The 22,498-nt window shown below is 38.9% G+C and overlaps 1 protein-coding gene and 1 long non-coding RNA gene across 2 annotated transcripts; one reads left to right on the forward strand and one right to left on the reverse strand.

Moving 5' to 3' along the window:
- The first annotated feature begins 243 nt into the window (after positions 1-243).
- dpp7 (dipeptidyl-peptidase 7) lies at positions 244-22,330 on the forward strand. The gene is made up of 13 exons (XM_044195651.1): positions 244-402; positions 988-1,114; positions 1,195-1,334; positions 8,248-8,411; positions 12,001-12,136; positions 12,375-12,456; positions 12,726-12,892; positions 14,892-14,952; positions 18,340-18,458; positions 19,092-19,248; positions 20,590-20,654; positions 20,731-20,801; positions 20,902-22,330. The coding sequence occupies exons 1-13, from the start codon at positions 316-318 to the stop codon at positions 21,023-21,025; spliced, it is 1,500 nt and encodes a 499-aa protein (XP_044051586.1). The 5' UTR covers positions 244-315; the 3' UTR covers positions 21,026-22,330.
- Positions 8,424-12,489, reverse strand: LOC122875947. The gene is made up of 3 exons (XR_006377970.1): positions 12,355-12,489; positions 10,901-10,934; positions 8,424-10,678 (listed from the first exon to the last, which is right to left on the reverse strand). It is a non-coding gene; the product is annotated as an uncharacterized LOC122875947 (long non-coding RNA).
- Positions 22,331-22,498: the final 168 nt, after the last annotated feature.

Raw genomic sequence — 22,498 nt, forward strand, 5'->3', positions numbered from 1 at the left:
AGACAATAGTGGGCACGAAACATTCTAAAGTCAGTTAGGTCTAATCGTTGGCACAAAAAACGCCCACAGTGGCAGAGTTGCCAAGTCCTTATAATGCTCAACTTTGAGCTTCTTATTTTTAAGTCGCTTATTGACACTGTCTGCTCACAGCCTCACAAACGATATCAGATGTAGTGAAATTCGTTCTGCCACTTGCTCATTTGTCTCGCGAGAGTTGTGCGTGCCATCAGTCATGTGACTCGTGCGATACGCGCAGGCGCAATGGAAATGCATAAAGTCAATCTTACTGTGCAGTAGTTTCGTTATCCTTGGAACATGAGCAATATATTAGCTTTTTGCGCGGTAACAGTATCCCTGTTTTCTGTTGAGGTGCTGCATGGCCTGCCATACAGCTATTTTCAGGTAAGGTTTTAGTTTTCAGTGCTTGTTGTCTTTTGTTTTTCTGACGCCCCTGTTCTGCTCTAACTTCTCGTCATTGTCGGTCAGTGTACACACCTGACAGAAAGTGACTTAAAACAATAACACATTTCTCATATTCGGCACAAAACTGACCAACGGAGCGATTCTTTTAGTTTATTAAAATAAAACCTGTTAAAATCTTTTGTATATTTCAGTGGGTACAAGGGTGGACCACATGTGAAAGTTGGTAATGGTATGTCAGATATAAGACGAGGCGAACAATGGAGATTTAGTTTTAACCACAGGTCTTGAAGTACATTCTATCATTGTATGTATGCTTTCTAATTACAAGGCATTAATACATTTACAGTTCTGAATAGAGTTTGATTTGACATTACTTACGAAACGTCCCTGAACTTCAAGTGAGAATTTGAAGGGGCACAATTTAAAACAGCAATGTCAAATTAAATGACTGTTTTATTCCCCCTTTCCAGCTCTGGTGTGTAAAGTGTTTGGGCCTAAATCAGAGCTTATGAATAACAAATAATTCAGTATAATATACGCTGTACATTATATTCATTTTTGTAGTCAAGAAAACATCATGGATTCAAGACAGAGCCCCAGTTCAAAGAGAAGTATTTCAGTCAGACTCTGGACCACTTCAACTTTAACAGCATGGGGAACGGGACATTCAACCAGCGTTACCTGATCACAGGTGAAACGAGTTTCCCATTTTAAATGTAACAAATATATGAGCAAATGGCTCATTGTGATCTGTTTTTCCTCTCTTTTTAGATCAGTACTGGAAGAAGGGCTATGGTCCTATTTTCTTCTACACTGGCAATGAGGGAGACATCTGGGAGTTTGCACTCAACTCTGGATTCATCACAGAGTTAGCTGCTCAGCAGAGAGCTTTGGTCATATTTGCTGAACATGTAAGTCAACAGTGGTACAAATCATAAAACAGTGCAGTCAAATGCACGAGTATTTTCATTTTTGACTAAACAGTTGTTTAAGCATAGGTGAATTCACAGATCATGTGACAAAGAGAAATGAGAAATGGATGGTTAAACCTTTTTGTATTTTTTTTAATTAATTTTTTTAGCCAATGCAGTTTCGATTCCATACCAGCCACGTGAACAAGAAAACCAGCCACTATTACAAAATCTAGTCAGCTGGTATAACTGAAAATGAACAGATTATTGTGTGGCTTTGTTCCTAAAAATGTTCCTAAAATGGTGGCCTTACATTGTGTGTGTGTGTGTGTGTGTGACCTGTGACATATGACAAATTAAAACACAGGTGCACTGCATGGTACAGTTAAGCAATTAACATCCAGTCATGCTCTGTGGCATGTATAAAAAGGCTGAGCAGGCCCAGATTCTGATTTTGTATCAAGATGGCAAGAGGAAAAGATCAATGTGACTTTGAAAGAGGGCTCATTGTTGGGGCACGGATGGCTGGTGTTTCAGTAGGAACAGTGATTAAAGTGACATCTGCATTTAGATCTGTGGGAAAGACATCAGCAAATAGAAAATCAGAAATTGTGGTCGACAGCACACACTTGATGTTGTGATGCTCGTGCATTAGTTCGATATGTAAGGAAAAACAGAAGAGCAACTCTTCCTCAGGTGACTGAGAAGGTCAATGCAGGACGTGATCAGACTGTCAGCAAGAACAGCCCGTCGACAGTTACATAGAGAGGAGTGTTATAGTAGGGCTGCAGTGCATAAACCCTTCATTACAAAGCTTAATGCACATTTGAGAGTTCAGTGGTGCAAAAACCATCGGCACTGGTCTACAGAGATGTGGAAAAAAGTAATATGGTCAGATGAGTCATCCATATTCTCGACAAGTGGGCGAGTGCATGTGTGGCGGACACCAAGAGAACGGTACAGGCCTGAATGCTTGTGGGGGGCATTTTGTCCACTTGTCCCCTTGGAGGGAAGCGTCTCTGCAAATCAATACAAAGTTGTTCTGAGTGATCACCTTTATTATTATTATTATTATTATTATTATTATTATTATTATTATTATTTTATTAATAGTAATAAATAATAAGCTTTATTTGTATAGAACCTTTCATACAGGAAGTGCTTTACAACAAAGAAATTACATACACAAAGTGCTTCATTTAAAAAAAAATACATACAATGAACATAAAAACAGGGATAGAATACCATAATTAATGGGAAAATAAAAAAATACCACTTTGTGATAATAGCAAAAATTAGATAAAGATGAGAAGCGAATACATACACTTCAACTTCACATGGAAATAGAAATAAATAAATACAAAAAAAGATAAAAATGAGGAATGCATAACATAAGATGGAAAATAAAACCCACTGAATAATAATAATAATATAAAGTAAAAATAGAATGCATAAAATCAAGTAAAATACAGCATTTTAAAAGAAGGGCAGAAGTGCAAATCAAAATGCAAAAAGGGTTTCTGGCCTGTATCAGGAAACTCATATCTAGTTAATGGCTAAAGTGAAGAGACCTTTTTAGCTTTCTTTTAAAAATATTTAGCGAGCTGGCTTCCCTGATATCTATAGGTAGTGTGTGCCACAGCTTTGGGGCGTAATTGACAAAGGCACCATCCCTTGATTTTCTTTCAGCTGTTGCTGGGAACCTCCAGTAAACCAGCAGCAGATGATCACAGTGTTCTTGAAGGCAAGTAGTGAACAAGGGAGTTAGCAATGTAGCTTGGTCATAGCCCATTAAGAGCTTTGTATATAAAGAGAAGGACCTTAAAATCAATTCTAAATGTTACAGGAAACCAGTGCAGAGCTGCTAAACCTGGACTGATGTGCTCTCTCCTAATTGTTCTGATTAATAGCCGAGCTGCAGAGTTTTGAATGAGCTGAAGTCTCTCCGTGTTTTTTTTTCTTTTCGGGAGGCCAGTAAAAAGTGCATTACAGTAATTGAGTCGGCTTAAAATAAAGGCATGAATCAGTTTTTCAGGATCTTTTTGATTTATAAATGGTCGTACTTTAGCTGTGTTTCTAAGGTGGAAAAAATAATGTTTTCGTCACCTTGTTAATGTGGGACTTGAAGCTTAGCTCTGAATCTAAGATAACGCCAAGACTTAACCTCAGATTTAATCCAGGGAGTCAGTTTCCACAGATTATTAAACAGTATTTCTCTTTTTGTTTTTCGGCCGACTAGCAGGATTTCAGTTTTGTCCTCCTTTAACTTTTAAGAAATTATCACTCATCCATTTCTTTATTGCCAGAAGACAGGTAGTAATGGAGTTTATAGCTGCAGCATCATTTGGTTCAGCAGTATAGTTGCGTGTCATCTGCATAACTATGGAAACATCCATTGTGCTGTCACCAAGTGGCAGCATGTATCGTGAGAATAGTAATGGACCAAGGCAGCTTGCTTGTGTAACAGATGTCATGTTTCTCAGACACATGATCTCCAAGATGTAAAACTTCCTCCCTTTGATGTTTTGAACCAGTTTAACACAGTCAGAAAGACCAACCAACTTTTCAAGGCAATTGATTAAGATATCATGGTGAATCGTATCAAACGCTGCACTTAGGTCTAAGAGGACAAGAACTGAGACCTTATTTTCATCAGAATTTAGTCTGAGGTCGCTGATTATTTTAGTAAGAGCAGTTTCAGTGCTGTGGTATGTTCTAAAGCTTGATTGAAATTCCTCCAGGATATTATTTTTTTTTTTTTTTAAGAAAGGAGGTTATTTGCACTGAAACAACTTTTTCAAGTATCTTACTTTAGATATCGATCTATAGCAGGTCAGTTCATCACCGTCTAGGTTGGGTTTCTTTAGTAAAGGTTTTACAACAGCTGTTTTGAAAGCATCTGGAAAGATGCCTGTTTGAAGAGATGTATTTATAATCTTTAGGATGAGTTGAAATACTGTTTAAAAAATGCTGTAGGTACAGGGTCAATACATGAGGTGGAGGAGTTACACTCTGACAGTCTTGCAAAGCTCAGTTAATGTAATGAAGGTGAATGTTCCCATGGTTACATCTTTTTTACAGGGTTGCTGAAGTAATCTGTGTTTACATCAGCAGCAGTACTGGCTCTAATTCTCTTCATCTCATTAACATTGTTATTGTTTAACCACGGGGAGAGTCTGTCAGTCCACATCGTTTTAACCTTTAGTGGAGCAACAGTATTTAAAGAACATGACATGGTGTTGTTGAAATTTTCAACCATGTAATTTAAAGAGCAGTCATAGCTGTATGATGCAAATGATTTCATAATATTAGAGAACTTTGCTTCAGCCTGGCCATGTAGGAATCTCTTTTAAACCAGAAATTCCCTTTTAGTCTTTGTTATTAGGTTGGCATAAAAAACACACAGTGATGGTCAGAAATAGCTAATTCTAATACTAAAACAATATTGTCAATATTTAACACCCTTGTTATTACCAAGTCCAGAATGTTACCATGCTGATGAGTGGCTTCATTTACATGTTGAGTAAGATCAATACTGTCCAGTAAATTCACAAGCTCCACGGCTTTGGAGTCATTCTTTTTGTTGATATGAATATTCAGGTCTGCATTCAGGATTTGTCATCTACTGGTACCAAGTGAGATCAGCTCTGAGAATTCCTGCAGAAAAAGTGATGAATATCTTTGGTGGCCGCTACAATGTAATGTTGAGCACTGATAGTTCTGCTTTGAGCTCAAGAGCAAGATGTTCAAATGATGTAAATTCATGCAGGTAAATTTCAGTACACACAAACCGTAGAGAAAATGGCTGCAATCCCTTCTCCTTTCCTGTTTTCACTGACTGACTGATAAAAATTATAGTTTGGAGGACAAGCCAGGTCTCAACTAAAAACATTAAATGCAAACTCTTTTCAATTATCAGGTCATTGATGAAGAATGATTTGTTAGCTAATGATTTGACATTAAAAAGAGCTACAGAATCTCTACAGCTGATTCTGTGACAGGAAAGGAGACTGGTTGTGGCTGAATATTGACAAATTTAAGATTACTGAGACACCAGATGTCTGTGATTGCTACGATGTGTTTGACCATGCCACCGGCTGTTTAAGGTCACCGATATGTTTAAGGAAGCAGCATGAGGTCTGTCTCATCTCTGATAAACACCTGAGTGATGATGTCTGTGTGTATTGCTATTAAATAGTTCATGAATTTGACTGAGATTCAGTATGACAGCTTTGACTAACACCTTGATTGGTGTGTGTGTGTGTGTGTGTGTGTGTGTGTGGGGGGGGTTGGATCCCTGATTGGGACAGAGACATCATCTGAATGCCATGGGTGATGTGGAGCAGAGGGTCAGGTGAGGAGGAGAGATACAGGCTGTCTGCCTGTGTGTGCTGTCCTTGTCCTTTGTGCTTATCCATGCATTCTTGTTTTGGTATGGCATCCCAAGAGCATGACATAGGTTGGCACTGAGTAGTCTATCTAGAACCAGTGATGTTTAGATGAATCCCATCAGGTTTAAAGCGGTCTTTACAGTTCCAAAAGATATTGAAATTGTCAATACATTTTATCTCATGGGTCAGTCTTTGCCATTCTTTCAGGCCTGGTTATAGAGTCCACAATCACAATAGTGTATGGCTTATCAGGAGTGGAGTTAGCAATGTTTCTTCTGGCCCTAAGCCTAGCAGTGGTTTGGGGGCTATTTCTTGGGTTTTGGTGGTGTGATTAGCTTCCTGGGTTCAGCATAGTTAGTATTATCACACATTTCGTCGTCAGTGGGGCATACCTGTTTTGCAATAAGAGTTTGGTTGGTGGAGTGAGCGTCGGTGCTCTTTTTATTTGATTTCTTGCTGGATTTGCCTTTGCCGTGGATGACGTAAGACCAAGTCCTCACTGGAGTTGATGCTTTGGTTTAGCGCCAGTGCCGTACCAGTAAGAAGCTTGGGGAAGACTGGTTTGGGAGCCTGCAGCTAATCCAGTGGCGTTAGGACACATCCAAGGGAATGTGTCAGCCAAGTCCGTGATGGGATGCTCCATATTTGATGTAATCCCATGTATAAAAGTCTGTCCGTTAGCATCTGGTGGCTCCGCACCTTGTACAGAGCTTTTACAGAGTCTATGAATTGCTCACTCTCACGTATTTGATACAGCATTTCAATCTTCTTTTCAAGCTGTGTCAGTCGCTCACACTATGTGCAGCTCACAGATTTTGCCATCTTGTCCTTGTACTAAGACACTTTATGTTGGTTTTACCTTTTTTATTTGTCACCTGTCTATATATACATATTTTATGATTTATAATTCCAATAATACTGTAAAATTACATGTATATAAAAAACGGAAAAGGGGAGAGAAAAATAACAACAAAACAGACAAAAACATACATGGGGAAAAAAACCTCGAGAGAAAGGGGTTTGATTGGAGGCTGAGCGTGAATGTAATACAGGATTATGAATTAAAAAATAAAACTGTAAGCTGTGTCATCATTAAATGTATGTAATGTAGATATTAAAAATAAAAGAGAATCAGCAAGGTGGGGCCAACTGATATTGAAATATCTTAAATATATGGCTGGGTGTCAAACCTCTTTTCTGGTAGCCTACCAACCAAAATGTGTCTGTAGCACTGAGGACTGAAAGAACTGAAGCTGACATCAAATGTCTGGTCAGATTTATAGTCTTGTTTACATATTCTTTGATCAGATAGTTAATGATTTAAATGAATTTTGCGTTTATCAAGACAAAGGAAAGCATGTTGCATGTTTATTTCTCAAAGAAAGCAAAAAATTTGTTTTGGTGTTAGTACCCAAACTCGAATATTGTATCAGAACTAATACTGAAAAAATTTTATAATGATACACAGCCCTACCTAAAGGATAAAGCTGCCGTTATTCTATGTGTGTTGTTCTTATTGTCAACAAATCCCATGAAAAGACCAAAACAATGTGTTACTCTCTCTCAATACTTTGACTTCCCTACCCTGTCTGTGGCTTTCAGCCCCAAGCCCATTGGTTCCTACTGAAGACGTAAATCTGTAAAAACAGCTCAAAAATATAGTTTCATTTTTTAAAAATGATCAGTAATTTCCTAAAAGAGCTGGTCACTGTAGTTTTTAGCAAACGCTACTCAAACAGAAGGAAATGCAAATTAAGTGCATTTGTGGGGCACTATTTTTAGCAGTGGATGAATCCACATTGTTGCTCTATTGAGTATTTCCAGCAGCAGCACAGTGTATGTGAGATTGGCTCAAAATAAACTACAGTGTGTGTGTGTGTGTGTTCATGGTAATGAAGGAACATGTCACCCAGTGCAACAGTGTGGCCCATTGATGTGTTTTTAATAGTTTTTGGACAACAATGGAGCTCTATAGCACAGAGGAAGAACATGTATCAGGCTTTGATACACACACACAATATTTGTTAGGGTACATTCATTGTTGGTTTGGCTCTGCACATGGGTTTTATTGACAATAAGAAAAACTTAGAATATCACCAGACTTTGTGCAAATGCAGTCTTATTCAGCAGTGTTTTTTGTGCTGCATGTCCTCTCTTAGATGAGTACAAACATACAAGAGTCAGTTAGTCAGGTATGTTCAGTCAGAAATACAATACTGGTTTTGAATTTGGTTGTTAACTTTGTCTTTAAATTTAGTTCCAGAGTTGAAAAGATTTTAAATTTAATAATGAAACATGCAGGTATTTTAAAAAGAAAAAGTACCTGCACCAGAAAGTAATTTTAGTGCCCTAACAGAGTCACATAATACTGATGACAATGGAAGAATTTGGATCACTTCCTAAATACGGGTACATGATGTCCCTCACTGGAACTGGGGTATACTGCAGCTTTGACACTGCCTGCATTTGTTTTAAATGTCTTATCAAGCTTGAACACCTTCGTCCTCCTCTCCCTCTTACAGAGGTACTATGGAAAATCATTGCCGTTTGGCAAAGACTCCTTCAACATCCCTCAGATTGGCCTTCTGACAGTGGAGCAGTCCCTTGCTGACTACGCTGTCATGATCACTGAGCTGAAACAGCAGCTGGCAGCCACAGACTGTCCTGTCATCGTGTTTGGTGGCAGGTAGGATCCACTTGACCCACTTGTTTGACTTGTTGTTGAGCTCCTCAGAAGTCTTTATATCTTAACTGTTCAGCCCGACACTGGTTGTTTACTTGAAGCTTGAATATGGGACTTTCTTTTTGTGTGTCCTTGAAAAAAAGAATCTCTTCATAAGTGATAAAATAATAACTAGAGTTGATTTTAGTGGGCAGGTTTCAAATCTCCCTCACTAATTTGGCATCAAATTTTACACATAAACCAAAAGAAATCATTCTAGTTAGCAACTTTACACTTTGCTTCCGATTATATGACTTGAGCTGAATCCATTGAACCTGCTGGTTTCTTCAATTTCTTGATATTTTTTTGCCATGGTGCACAAATAAATTTTAAAGAAAAGATACACAAACAGGAAGTGAGTTACTAGATCTTGGAATCAGGTTAAAAACAAAACAAAATCAGGCTCTGTCTGACTTTTCCAATGGCCAGAGAACAATCATTCAAGTGCTAGTAAAGCCTCCCAAAGCAAGTCCAAATTCTTGTTTGGTCATACCTGGTTGAAGTAGAGACCTAGCTCCTAATAAACAACTTATTTATTAATTTATTCAACCACTCTCCAATACTTTTGATTATTTGTTTCCAAGAATAAGAGACAAAGGAGCTTTCTGTCGAAGTACCACCTTCATTTTCACACTTCCAACAGTAACTAGAGAAGCAATTTCTTCAGAAATTGCGGGTGTGAATGCTAGCTGTTGAAAGGCTGATGCTAAACTGGATTGCTAGCTTTAAATGTTGAATAATACTAATAATGTATGAAAGATGTGGAATATTTTAAGGTTTGTTGAAAAGCTGACGCTAAACTGAATTGCTAGCTTCAAGAGTTGAATAGTACCAATAATGTATGAAAGATGTGGAACATTATAAGTTTTTCCCAGAAAGTATGAATAGATAAAAGTTGAAATGAAGACTTGAAAACATGGGAAAAGCGTCTAATTAGCATGAATAGGATTTAAAAGTTGAATAAGCCTCATATTGCATTAAAAGATGTGGAACAATTTAAGATTAATATGGAATTTATATCTGAAAATATAAATGAGCAGATGAAACTTGAAAAAGTAAGATGTCTGAGTGGTGTGTGTGTGTGTGTGTGTGTGTCAAACTGCACTAATTAGCTCATATCAATCCGCTGTGTCTCCCCTGAGATCCAAGGTCGCCATGGTGATGGTAACTGCTGTGTGACTCCTGGCTGAGGGAGTTCATTTCATAGACATTTTAGCTAAGGCGCACCTCTCAAAGTCCTGCTTCTAGCTCAAAGACCGTAACTCTTATCACCTAAGTAAAAATACCATAAGAGAGAGGAGAAGCAGCTGAAGAGGCTGTGAGAGATTTGTGTGTGTAGTGTCAAAAATGTGGGAGTGAGAGCAGGTTAGAAATGTCCCTATTTCTGCCTCCCTTCTGAAAATTCTGGTCTCAGTTAATATGCGGTAAGTCGATACGACAGTTGGCTGGCACTGCTGTCACTTTGAAGCTGACTGTGCAAACTGTGTGAGTCTGTTTGATTCCATAGTTACATGTCTGCGACCACCACACATTTTCCTATATTTTGATGTACAAATTCTTTATGAAGAGTTGGAGTTGTGAAAATCAGACCAGAGGAACAAACTGATGGAGGTTTAATCAGTTAATCAGCATCAACTGTGTATAACCACAGTGCAGCCGGAAAGTATGCACTGTAGTTATACACAGTTGATGTCATTTAAATGAGAAAGTAAAATCAAATCAATACAGGTCAGTGTTATGTCCATATTCTTCACAGGAATGTCTTTTGTTTGTCTCCGAGAGGCATGCAGAAGAAGGGGGAAGAACCAACCCCCTAGCAGTCACACATTAGGTGTGACATTTGACATTACCATTTACATCTCCTTTCTGGATTAGTTCAGTTCCTGTATCAAAATCAGCATGTTGAAATAACTTTGCATTCTTCTTAAAACATGAATAAAACATGGTATCAATTAATGTACATTTGATTTTGAATTGCAAAGTTGGTTTCTTTTGTTTCTTGTTCCCTTTATTGAAGTCCAGATATCATCCTGATGGGGGGATTAGTGAGGGTCATAAATTGGCTCACTGTCACTTAACTTTTATTGGCGTCCTCTCTGAGTCCTGGCAGGGATTGTTTTATGACCCGAAAGGAGAGTAAGACAGGATGTTTGTGAGAATTCAAAGATAAACTTTCCCCAGAGCTTGTTTATGAGTTGGAGCCTGGCTGTTTAGGAGAGGGCATCAGTTTTCTGTGGAATAGTTAAATTGTTCATCATAATCATCATCATAATCCTAATTTTAAGGCTACAAGTTTAATTCTCATGTCAAAATGTGCTTATATTAAGTTGCATAACATTGTAATGTGATCATACAGAGGAAAGCATAAATGTTAACAATTGATTCCTTTCCCACAATGACAACACCATGACCAAACATATTTATGAATTTAAAGAAATGAGCAAATAGCCTACCTGGGCCTGTGATCTGCCAGGTTGGTTTTCCATTCTGCCATGAAGACAAGGGAAAGTATTATCATTGAGTGGAGGCCATAACACCTCACGTCAGCTATGAATTTAAGCCATTTTCGCCACCAGTAACATTAATACCGTGTCACTACACATTCCCATACGTACAAAGCTAAGCAACGATAAAACCACATTGCATTGTTTCCATCCACTACCGTAATGCGATTATTAGGAGTTGGTTCATCGAGATGAGCAGTAGGTGGCGCCAATTCTCCAGTCAGGTGCCATTATACGTTGCAGAATAAGAGGCCATAACAATATGATGTAATTGAGTGAGCGCCAATCAAACCTCAAATGGTGAAAAAACAATGTAGAAAACCCAATGGAAGGTTAGAGTCTCCTCATCGCTCCACACAGATCTGACAGATAACAGGTCTGCCGCTATTATTAAAATGCGCATACAAACAGATGGATGGAAACCCAGACAGCTCGGCTAGCGTGACACCTAAGACGTGAAAGTGACTAACGTTAACTAAGCTGGTTACAGGCTGATTCAACAGTAAAGGATATCACAAATATAACATTAACTAACGTTAGTCCTGTTAACTACAAGCACAACGTCATACAGGCTAATAGACAGTTTATTGAGCTAAGCTAGCAACTACATGCTGACAAAATATGTATTTTTTTTTACCAATTACAATATCACAGATTGTTAAACAAAAGCAATCTACATGACCAGTTCAAACATGACATTCTTGCTATTACTAAGACGGAAGTTATGAGTAAAGACAACTGTGGATTGATTTTCTGTCTTCTCCGTGGACTCTCATGAAGTATCCTCACACGGTGTTGGGTTTCAGAAGGTGATCTGAGCCTTTTTGTTCTTTTGTACTGAAGTATGCAATGGCAATCAGCATACAAGTTTCCTTTTCTTTCAGGTATCAGATTACAGGTTATATTATAACCCAGTTATTCCTCAGTTCATCTTAATCCAGACATGACATAAGATGTCTTCTAAAATAAAAGATACAAATTCATAGTATTATGTCTTATTTGCTCATCTTGTAGTTTTTCCTGTTCGCCTGTCTCATCTCTTCCTGCAGTTATGGTGGAATGCTGTCGGTCTATATGAGACTCAAGTATCCAAACATTGTGGCTGGAGCTCTGGCTGCCAGCGCCCCCATACTGTCCACTGCTGGCCTGGGAGACTCCCGGCAGTTTTTCAGAGATGTTACAGCTGTAAGTGCATATACGCTCTTCTTTTTGCTGTCACCCACCTTGTGATTCAGAGAGACAAGTGTACTTAATCTACCTAAACCTAACCTAAAAAAGGTTCCAAAATATCTGAATTTTTGCACCCTAAAACTGTTAGAGCTGAAACACTTAGTTTATTTAATCGGTATGTTATAGGAAATAATTTGGGATTTTACACACACAAGTGCAGGTTAGACAATGACCTTATGTTTCTCTTTCAAAGGATTTTGAGAGCGTTGCCCCTGAATGCAGAGATGCTGTGAGAGGCGCTTTCCATCAGCTGAAAGAATTAGCTGAACACCAAGGTAAATCTGTGTGATAATGTTCTTTCTGAAAAGAAGATGGCCTCAGTTTTAAATACAGAAATGACAAGAATGAATGAAAAGAATGAAACTTGGATTTGTTTTAAGTCGACCTAAAACACATATTGCAGTGATTTTTGTTTAATGTCAAGAACTTCTGACCTTGGAGGTGTTGCTCTATTTAAGTATGGAAGGAAAATAATATAACATTATCTTGGAGATGTAGTAACTCAGAATAAGGAATGTAAGCCCACTTTTGTTGTTGTTACCAGATTACAATCGCATCCAGTCAGAGTTCTCCCTGTGTAAGCCTCCATCATCTGCTCAGGACATCCACCAGCTGAACGGCCTGCTGAGGAACGCCTTCACTCTTATGGCAATGCTGGATTACCCCTACAGCACTCACTTCATGGGCAACATGCCCGCCAACCCTGTCAAGGTACACAGTCTGAGGGAGGATGCACAGATTTTTCATTTTTACTGCAAATTAATATTCTAAAATGCCATCCATGAGTGAGCAACATCTTCTTCTGAAAACAGAACAGAAACTTATCAAGTCTGTACTTTCTATATTCAGCCACCCCACGTTGTACAATATGCAAACAAAACTAGCAGATGCCAAAGATATTTTTGAAGAAACTGTCACTATTACAAAGCTTGTCCAGAGAGCACTGACAAGTTCATTTTGACACTGTAAAATGCCCTGCTCACAGTTCTTTAATAACCAAATATAAGGGATACTTACCAAGAATGTTCAAGTTAAACAATGAATATTGGCTGATATATCAGTGTCATTTTTATTTATTTATTTATTTTTTTAACTCAGAAATATTGATATTGCTGCTGACCTCAAAAATCTAGTTTCGATGATTTTCCAGTGTCACCCCCTTTTTGTCCTTTGCTTTTTTTTCTCCCTCTTCCTTTAATAATATATATGTGGTTATGTATGTGTGGGACGGCTGTAGGCTGGAGTTAATGTTGGTGTATAAGTGAGTCTGTGTGAACAGTTTGCTTGCTGATTTATATTATGAAAATTCAACAAAAAATGAATGTATAATAAAACTCGGTATCGGTCAAGCTTTAGTAAATATTACTCTGGGAGTGAATGAACCACGGCTAATGTTCTTAGTTTGCCAAATGCTCAACTGGCAGTTGATTTTGAGAACAACAAATGAGAAACAGCATATAAGAAAATAAACTAAAATAATAAATGGTGTTTTTCTCCCCCAGTCAGTCAAGTTCAGTCTATTGTACTTCAGTTTACTACCTGGGTAGTGTATGTCTGTAGGCTTTAAGCCTTGAGCCCTTATCTGTATCCTTGTCTCCTGGTGGGAGGACTGAAGAAGCCTGGGTGCTGCTCCCTCACTGCAGGGGGGTGACTGGAGATCGCCGGCTCAATCAAAATCCAAAAAACACAAAAACCAATCTGCATACAGCAGAATAGAATCCGATGTTAGTACTGTACAGTGTTCCTCTTCATATCTATCGTGTATCCTTATGGAACAGTAAATGACCAGTTATCACTGCAGTACACAATAGTATTATTACATCTGCATAGAATACACCTTGGTCAATATTAACATGCCAAAATATATTTTTAGCACAACTCTGTTACACATGAACTTAATTCTCAATAGGATCTATCAGTTATACCTAACAGGCATTATTTGAAATACCACAGTTAGTAAGCAACATATTCACACATTCAACATCATTTCACAATCTGAACTCTTCATTCGGGCATTAAGCCTCAAAACTAGTCCTCAGAGTTACCCGCTGAAAATATTCTCCCACCTGTAGCCCAATAAACCCACACCACTTAGCTAGCCCTGTTTGCACACTTGTAGCCACATAGTCACAAATCTTAACTCAGAAAATAGTTTTCGTTACATGAATCCGATATTTTTGTTTTGTTAGTTATGATGAATACTCTTAGACGAATTAAACAGCAGCGTCATATAACTTGTCCCCTTGGCGTATCTCCACAGACAGTATGCTAACTGTTAGCAAGCTACATCAACAACTCACCGGAAAATCCGGGAGTTCGCGGACTTTACACATAGAAAAGGGTCGTGGCAACAACGCAAAATTGCTTCATCACAAATCTGTTTGGATAACTACAAAATGAAATAAAGCTCCTCAATAGCTGTTAATTTGTGAAAGGAAATTCTGAAGTGGGATAGCTCGTGATCTTCTGTTTTCACTCGAAGTCTAGGCTTGATCTTAAACGTTTGTAGGAGCGCCCCTCTGGTGAACGGCAATATCACAAGTGCACAAGTTAACCATTTAGTTGCTGGTGAAACTAATGTGGGTTACAATATATAGAAATAAAACATAAATATCTGTAATATAAATATAGACCTGGGTATAAATGAGCAGATATGACAAGAGTCACATGTCACATGAGATCTGTATGTATAACATGACTTTTTGTTCAGGTGGCCTGTGAAACCATGCTGAGTGGATCTGATCTGCTCACCAACCTCAGGAAGACTGCAGGTAAAGGAAATGAACACTGAATCTAATTTAAAGCAGCTTAGAATTTTGTGTGCATAGTCTGAAGAAATTGCTTGTACAAAATTATCATTAGCACAAAATGAAGATGAAGAATTGTTCATCTCTTTCAATGCATAGTAGGTAACTGAAATCTAAAATCATGCCACTTTGTTTCAGACTGGATTCTATATATTTTAGATATTAAATGAAGACGTAGAGTTTGGAAGTAAGCTCTTCAGTTGGTGATCAGATGTATTTCAGGTCAGCCGACACTAGAGGGCAGAAGTTTGTACATCCAGTTATTTTGGCTGGACAGCAGCAAAGCGAGGCCAGCTGCGTTATTTGTTTTGTGGAAAGTCTCGCCGTAGTGTGTTGTGAATGGCTAGCTCATTACTTCGACGCGTCCTTGTAATTGGATGCTAGCTCCAACAGTTTTTCTGTCAAATTCCCGCTAGCAACACTAGTGACATTACTGACGTTGACGATAATGTAATAATAATACAAATATAAATTTATGTCATTAACTCCCTTATGTGGAGTGATCATAGTGCAGCTATTTGGAGCCTGACTCCTTCTTGCGCTACTTTTAAAATACCTGTGGTAATTTTGCATACAGTGCATCTGGAAAGTATTCACAGCGTTTCACTTTGTCCATATTTTATGTTACAGCCTTATTCCAAAATGGATTAAATTCATTATTTTCCTCAAAATTCTACAAACAATACCCCATAATGACAACGTGAAAGAAGTTTGTTTGAAATCTTTGCAAATGTATTAAAAATAAAAAAGGAAAAAAAGCACATGTACATAAGTATTCAGGGTCTTGGGTACTTAGGGTCGTTGTCCTGTTGGAAGATGAACTGAATTTACCACAGGGGGACTCCAATAAAGAAACATCTCAAGTATGATCAGTGGAAACAGGAAGCACCTGAGCTCAATTTTGAGTGTCATGGCAATGGCTGTGAATACTTATGTTCCTTTTTTTTCGTTTCTTTTTTATTTTTAATAAATTTGCAAAGATTTCAAACAAACTTCTTTCACGTTGTCATTATGGGGTATTGAATTATATAGATATAGAAGGATTATATAGAATCCTTTTTTATCGGACCATTATTTAATAACTTTTGAACTCCTATTACAGGAAAAGTGCAATGAGATAACTTCTGTAATGAATTGGCACGATTATAAATAAAATAAAATTGAATTGAAATTTAACCTTAAGTTAAGTTTTCTGCCTTTTTCTTTGTATTGTCAAAATGACATAAATCGTTTTTGGGAATTTGTCGTTTCCATCAGATTTCACAGTACAAACAGTGACAGACACTCCATTAACAAGACCATCTGTAACATCTATATTTTTGATAAGCATAACTCAAGCCTTCTTACCAACACCTAGCAATCTATCCAAATATGTTTTTTTTTATCATAGGTATGTAAGCTATTCTTATATATATGCATATATATGCAAATCGCCTTGTATTGCCAAATATACCCTGTGCAACATATTGAAATTATGTGTTTGCACTTCACTGTTTGTTGCAAAACTGTGAAGGTCCTCTGTGTCTTCGCCCATGCCTGTCTCACATTATTTTAACACCTCATCCTTCTCTATTAGTTTTTCCTCTTTGTTACGTTTCCTGAGTCGATTTAGTGTCCGGGCAAACTCCTGATCTTCTTGTTGCACTATTTCTGTCAACTCTGTGACTGAAAGTATTTGCCCGTAGGTTGGTCCCTATTTGCTCTGTGTAAAAGGGCCTTCCTTCAACTTGTGACAGCTGATAAAAATCTCCATCAGCTATAACAGAAACATTGCCACAGGGAGAAAAATCTGCCCAATGTTTAATTTGTCGTAGTCTGCCATGGATATAGGCCAAAAGTTTGTGATCAACCATGGAAATTTCATCTATTACCAATATTTGTAGATCTTTCAAACTGGCTCTTAATTTATTTACTTCTTCCTCCCTTAGAGGTTGATATGGCAATGAAGCATTATTACCAATCGCAAAGCTGTTGTGTATTGTTTTAGCATTAATGTTATATGCAGGCACACCAGTAGGAGCAGTTAGTAAAACATAAATGTTATCTGGATTATTAGACATTCTTGCTAACAATCTGCATGCCTCATAATACACAGCTTTTATCTGCATGATAACTTTGCACATAGAATCTATAGACTCTCATGATCAAAAGTTATTAAAAGAATTTTGATATTTCAAAAAAAAAGCAAAAACTTACTGGGTTGCACTCAAAACAGTACGTGATGTCATATCTCCAGGTAGCTCTGTCCGATTAAGGCGAAACTTGGGCCAGTAGTTTCCCGTCCCCCACCTAGTGGCCGATTGGTGCCAGGTTTTGTACAGAGCCTCGGTGGGGCATAAGAAACTACTGAGCCAAGTTTCATGTTGATCAAAGAGACCTATGTGGAGATATAGATGTTAATTGATTTTTTCATATTTTGAAAAATATAGATTGACAGACTCCTGAATTGACCATAGGTTGCAGTGACGCAAACTTTTGTCACACATCAGTGGATGTGCTGATAAAAAGTTCAGCTCTGTAGGACGTACGGGTGATTTATTAATTTTTTTTAAAGTTTGGAATGTGAAATGTCTAGAAATGTACATTTGTAACCAGCCACGCCCACTTTAATCAATCATTACCAAATTTTATGCCCCAACTGAGTCATGACCCTAAATTGTACAAACCGAATTTCGTACGAATCCATGCAAGCTGATTACAAGATATAAACTTTTCGCATTTCTGGCGCCACCTAGTGACTGTTTGGCACCAAATTTTGAACAGAGCCTCAGAGGGGTATGGAAAAGTACTGGCCCAAGTTTCGTGTTAATCGGACAAACGTGGGGATATGACATCTTCCTTTCAAATTTGCGACGTACTATGTGGGCGTTACTGGCCAAAACACGTTTACCTTGATTATTGCGCCAGTTGCTGGTGTAACACATTGACCGTTCATGGTCCAGACATATGCTACATTTCAACCTAGTTTTGTTGGATTCTTTTCTGTGTTAAGCTGGTGTGCTCTGCCTGTGTTCTTCTGGTTTCTTCCTGGTGGACTGGTGACTGTGAAGTGTTGAAAAGTATGAGTTGGTGTGTGTGTGTGTGTGTGTTGTCTTAGCTCCCTTGAGATTACTGAGTATTTGCTGGGAAAGAATCCAGAATCTCTGACCCTTAAAAGAAATAAGCTAATAATGGAAGTGACTGGAAAAAAGGCTTTTACTTTGCTTTAAGCTTGGTTCTGTATAGTATCTACCTGATCTCCATTACAGCTAACTGACACATAAGAAACTTTCATATCAAGAAATTTCAATGACCTCCATTGAAGTCTGTAACTCCTGTCAGTGGTTGACAGTACACAATCCTATCCTGCAGGGATTGTGTACAACGCTACCGGGGTGCTGACCTGTTTTGACCTGTACAGTCTGTATTTGGAATGTGCTGATCCCACTGGCTGTGGACTGGGCTTCGCCAGCCTGGCCTGGGACTACCAGGTACTCAAACAAGCACCAACACACAGCACAACATGTAATATTTGCATGTAATCTGATCAAAATGTCAGTTTGTCAGGTTGGTATCAGTCAACTGAAGAGTTGTCAGCAACTGGGGGAGTAGTAATGGAAGTGACTTCAGTTGTATGTGATGTAGGGATGGATGCACTGAAAGCTGGTAGTAATGTAAAATATATTCCCACCTTTATCTGTTGATGCCAGTACCAATATGCATTTAGTCCTGGTACAAATACAGGTAGATATGGATATGAACATTTTGATACACATTGCACTGCTCATGGAGAACCACCTCACACCTCCCAGGGGAGGGGAGTACAGGGGATAGTTTAATTTTGACTTGATGGTGTTCTTCCTGGATGAACGAGCTGAATCTCCAGACATCTGTATTGGAATAACAACTAGAAATTGACAAATAATACACAGTTATCTAGTTTTGATAAGTAAAGGATTTATTTAATTAATGTGTCAGCGTATTTAAAAAAAAAAAAAGTTACAATACAGATTGTTTGAAGATGAAGCGGCATAGATAAATGGGATATTTATTTTGTCATAATGACAATCTGTCCATCAAAAATGGAAATACAACTGTTTATCATGCTTCTGTTCTGGTTGCAGGCGTGCACAGAGATTGATCTGTGCTATGAGAGCAACAATGTGACGGACATGTTTCCTCCCATGGCCTTCACTGAGAGGGACCGCGAGCTTTACTGCTCCAAACGCTGGGCTGTGGTTCCACGACCAGACTGGCTCAAAACCCAGTTCTGGGGTGACGGTGAGCACCGAATACTAATACTAACACACCAGACTGAAATATCATGGTATCTAGAGGTGTAATCTAGAAATGAAAAGTAATGGGATTTGACCCAATAAAACAAGTTGGTAAGTGCCTACTCATACGACGTATTGCTGGTAACTGCACCGCAAATGTGTCGCTTTATCAGAGCTCAGTGTGACACCCGTGGTTAATGAGGCCATTCCGTGGTTTGTGTGAAAACTGCAAAAATGACCGCCGATCTTCCGATTAGTGGCCGACCTCTAAGCCACAGCCGCCGCTGGAGAATTACATCTACTTATTCTGCTGCGCAAATTCCCGTCATCCTCGACGAAGTGGATGGTGAGACTGATGTATAGCTTGGTAGTCCGGCTGGACCATAAGGCAGTAGCGACCAAGTAGGCTTCAAGGTTGCTTCTGACCAGGCAACTCGTATCTTGAGTCCAGAGTTCGAACCACGAGCCGTCTCTCTCTATAGTTTGAATGGACACCATGTCCTGTGCAATGTATAGCGTGATTGCCCAAGTAATATCTTTCCATCTCTTGCTACTGTTGTCATAAGGCGTAGCAACAGAAAGCGATGCCTGGAGTGACAGCTGTGTAGTTTTGGGATGTTCTCTGCGTGCGCTGCTCGTCCCACTTGTGCTAATTTTGGCCCGGGTTGCCTCTTCATATTCACGGCCTGCGGGTTTTTTAAATGATGGAAGCGGTTGCTTGTGTTTCCACCTTTTTGCTGTCACGTCATGGTAGCACACCTAATGTTGTTAAAACTGAACCAGTTCCAAATAACTGAGGGACCCCCTCTTTTTGGAAGAGTTTTTCCTCTCTTGTGGCCTCTGTCTCTCCATCTACAGGAGGAGGCTACAGGCCGTCTGTCTTCACGATCATTTTCACCAGTTGTCTCTTTATTGATTGCCTAACTGTAATTTATTGGCCACTCGCTTTTTATACAGCCGACATTAAGTAGCGAATATGTTTTACTTTTTTATTTGCAACAAGATAAGCTATATACTGTAGGACAAGTATTCAGACCACAGCTGGACGTTTGAAGAAAATGAAATGCCTTATTTTTTAGAATTATTATTGATTTATCAGTGTGATGAAGGAATTGCAAAATCCATGTTGTGGCACAACATCACACCAGTGATGGGGGCATAGAGGCACTTAGTTATGGAAAGTCATAAAAAAGAATCCTGGAGTTTTAACTTGTTCAAAGGCAGCGACAGACAGGTGCTTTTTGTTATTGGAATTTCAGATTTTGGAATGAAACTTAGATCCTACGTATTCTCATACAGCTCCACCAGTGTTTAGGTTTCTAATGAGCTTTCCCCTTGTGTTCAGCCCTCGCCACAGCCAGCAACATTATTTTCTCCAATGGAGATCTGGACCCATGGGCAAACGGAGGGGTAAGAGTTGAGTACACTCGAGTAACTCAGACTGAAAGCAGTGACTTCACAGTTTAATCAACTCTCTGCTGTTTAGGTGCGCAAGTCCTTGAGCTCATCACTAATAGCTGTCAACATTTCTGGAGGAGCCCATCATCTGGATCTGAGGTACAGCAAGCTGTTTGCCCCCGCAGAGTCATCCTTGACCTTTTTTTTTTTTACTCACAAAGCAACATCTAATCTGCCATTTCTCTGTTGTTTTCTGCAGAGGGAGTAATGATGCTGATCCAGTGTCAGTAATCAGTGCCAGGAAGACAGAAGCAGACCTCATCGCGCAGTGGGTGAACATGGAGAGGACCAGATTAAGAGTCCATTTAAAGCACAGGCTCTGAGTTTGTTTCAGGACTTGAATGCTCCAGACTGTTAGCAGCTAATGGCAGTTAAAACCGCAGGCCTCGCGAAACGTTGTGAAGCTGCGGAGCAGGAACCGCAGGCAGCGCGGTCAGCACAAAGAACCCGCCATGTCAAGTTAGCTGCTAACCAGCTAGCTGCTCGCCGTAGTAACGCCACAAACGGGCACTTTTTATTTCTTTTCTTTGGCAGCAAACACGCAGCCTGAGCTCAGCTGCACACTGTGACTGACTCAAGTAACGGCACTACCCCTCCACTCAAAACGCTGCTATATCGCACATTATTGTTAATTAATATTCGAATATAGTCGATATATCACCCAGCCTATTTCAGGTGATTATACATGAATTAAAACATACTTCTGTTATATTTCATTTGTGCCAATAGCTCCTCCTAAATGTTGCACGCTCGACCTTTCCTTTTCTAATTGATTCATCATTGACTGCCTTATCATTTTAGCTCTACAGCTGATACCTTTTAGTATTAGCAGGCTATAGTGTGTATTTGGTCAAGTGAGGGCTCCAGAAGCTAACACATCCCACACACTGGCACAGTAGTTAGAAGATCCATGGAGCCAATCCAAATCCAGTTTACTATTGCTTCCACTGTTTTATGATAATTTGGCTAAAATGAGACAGATTAATACAGGAGCTGCATGTGACTGGAGGGTAGGTTAATATTTCAGGTTGTTGCACCACTTCTTTCACTCTGGCCTGTCGCTGCCAGCTGTCCCATCTTGCTCCTTGCCGGGGATTCACCACCTCTGCTAAAAGTGAAAGGGAAGTGGCTCCACTGGCCTCACTGTGTTCGGTTTCCATTCAAGTACATAAAACAACGTACCACCATGATGCAGACCTGCTGTGTTTCATGAGTCAGTCAGACACAAATGTTCTGTTTCTGTTAAATAAATAAAATCTCTTTAATTTCTTAGTTTTTTACAAAACTAAAGCCAAGCCAGCCTTTATTATACACCAGGTGACAACAATACTTTTGTATGTTTGTTTTTTATTTCAAGCTTTCTCAAACACTTCAGGCTGATGTAGGACATGTTAGGTTTGACACACAAGACAAAAACACAGCGTCTGTAAGGAGGTCTTTGAAAAATGTTAGTTACGGGATTCTAATTTCTACTCTAATTTCTACAAAAAATGTCAAATCTTCAGTAGCGATTCTGGTCCTCAGCACAGCAGAGTTGAAGATACTTCACCAAAGATCTACAAGCCCAACTCCGAAGCAGTTGGGACAGTATGGAAAATGCAAATTAAAAAAAAGCAGTGATTTCTCAATTTACTTTGACTTGTATTTCATTGCAGACAGTGTGAACACAAGATATTTTTTTTCTTTTTCTGGTCAACTTCATTTCATTTGTAAATATACATCCATTCAGGCCTGCAACACATTCCACAAAAAGTTGGGACGGGGGCAATTTAGGGCTAGTAATGAGGTGAAATAAA

This window comes from Siniperca chuatsi, linkage group LG5 (genome assembly GCF_020085105.1).
Source record: "Siniperca chuatsi isolate FFG_IHB_CAS linkage group LG5, ASM2008510v1, whole genome shotgun sequence".
Lineage (NCBI taxonomy): Eukaryota > Metazoa > Chordata > Actinopteri > Centrarchiformes > Sinipercidae > Siniperca > Siniperca chuatsi.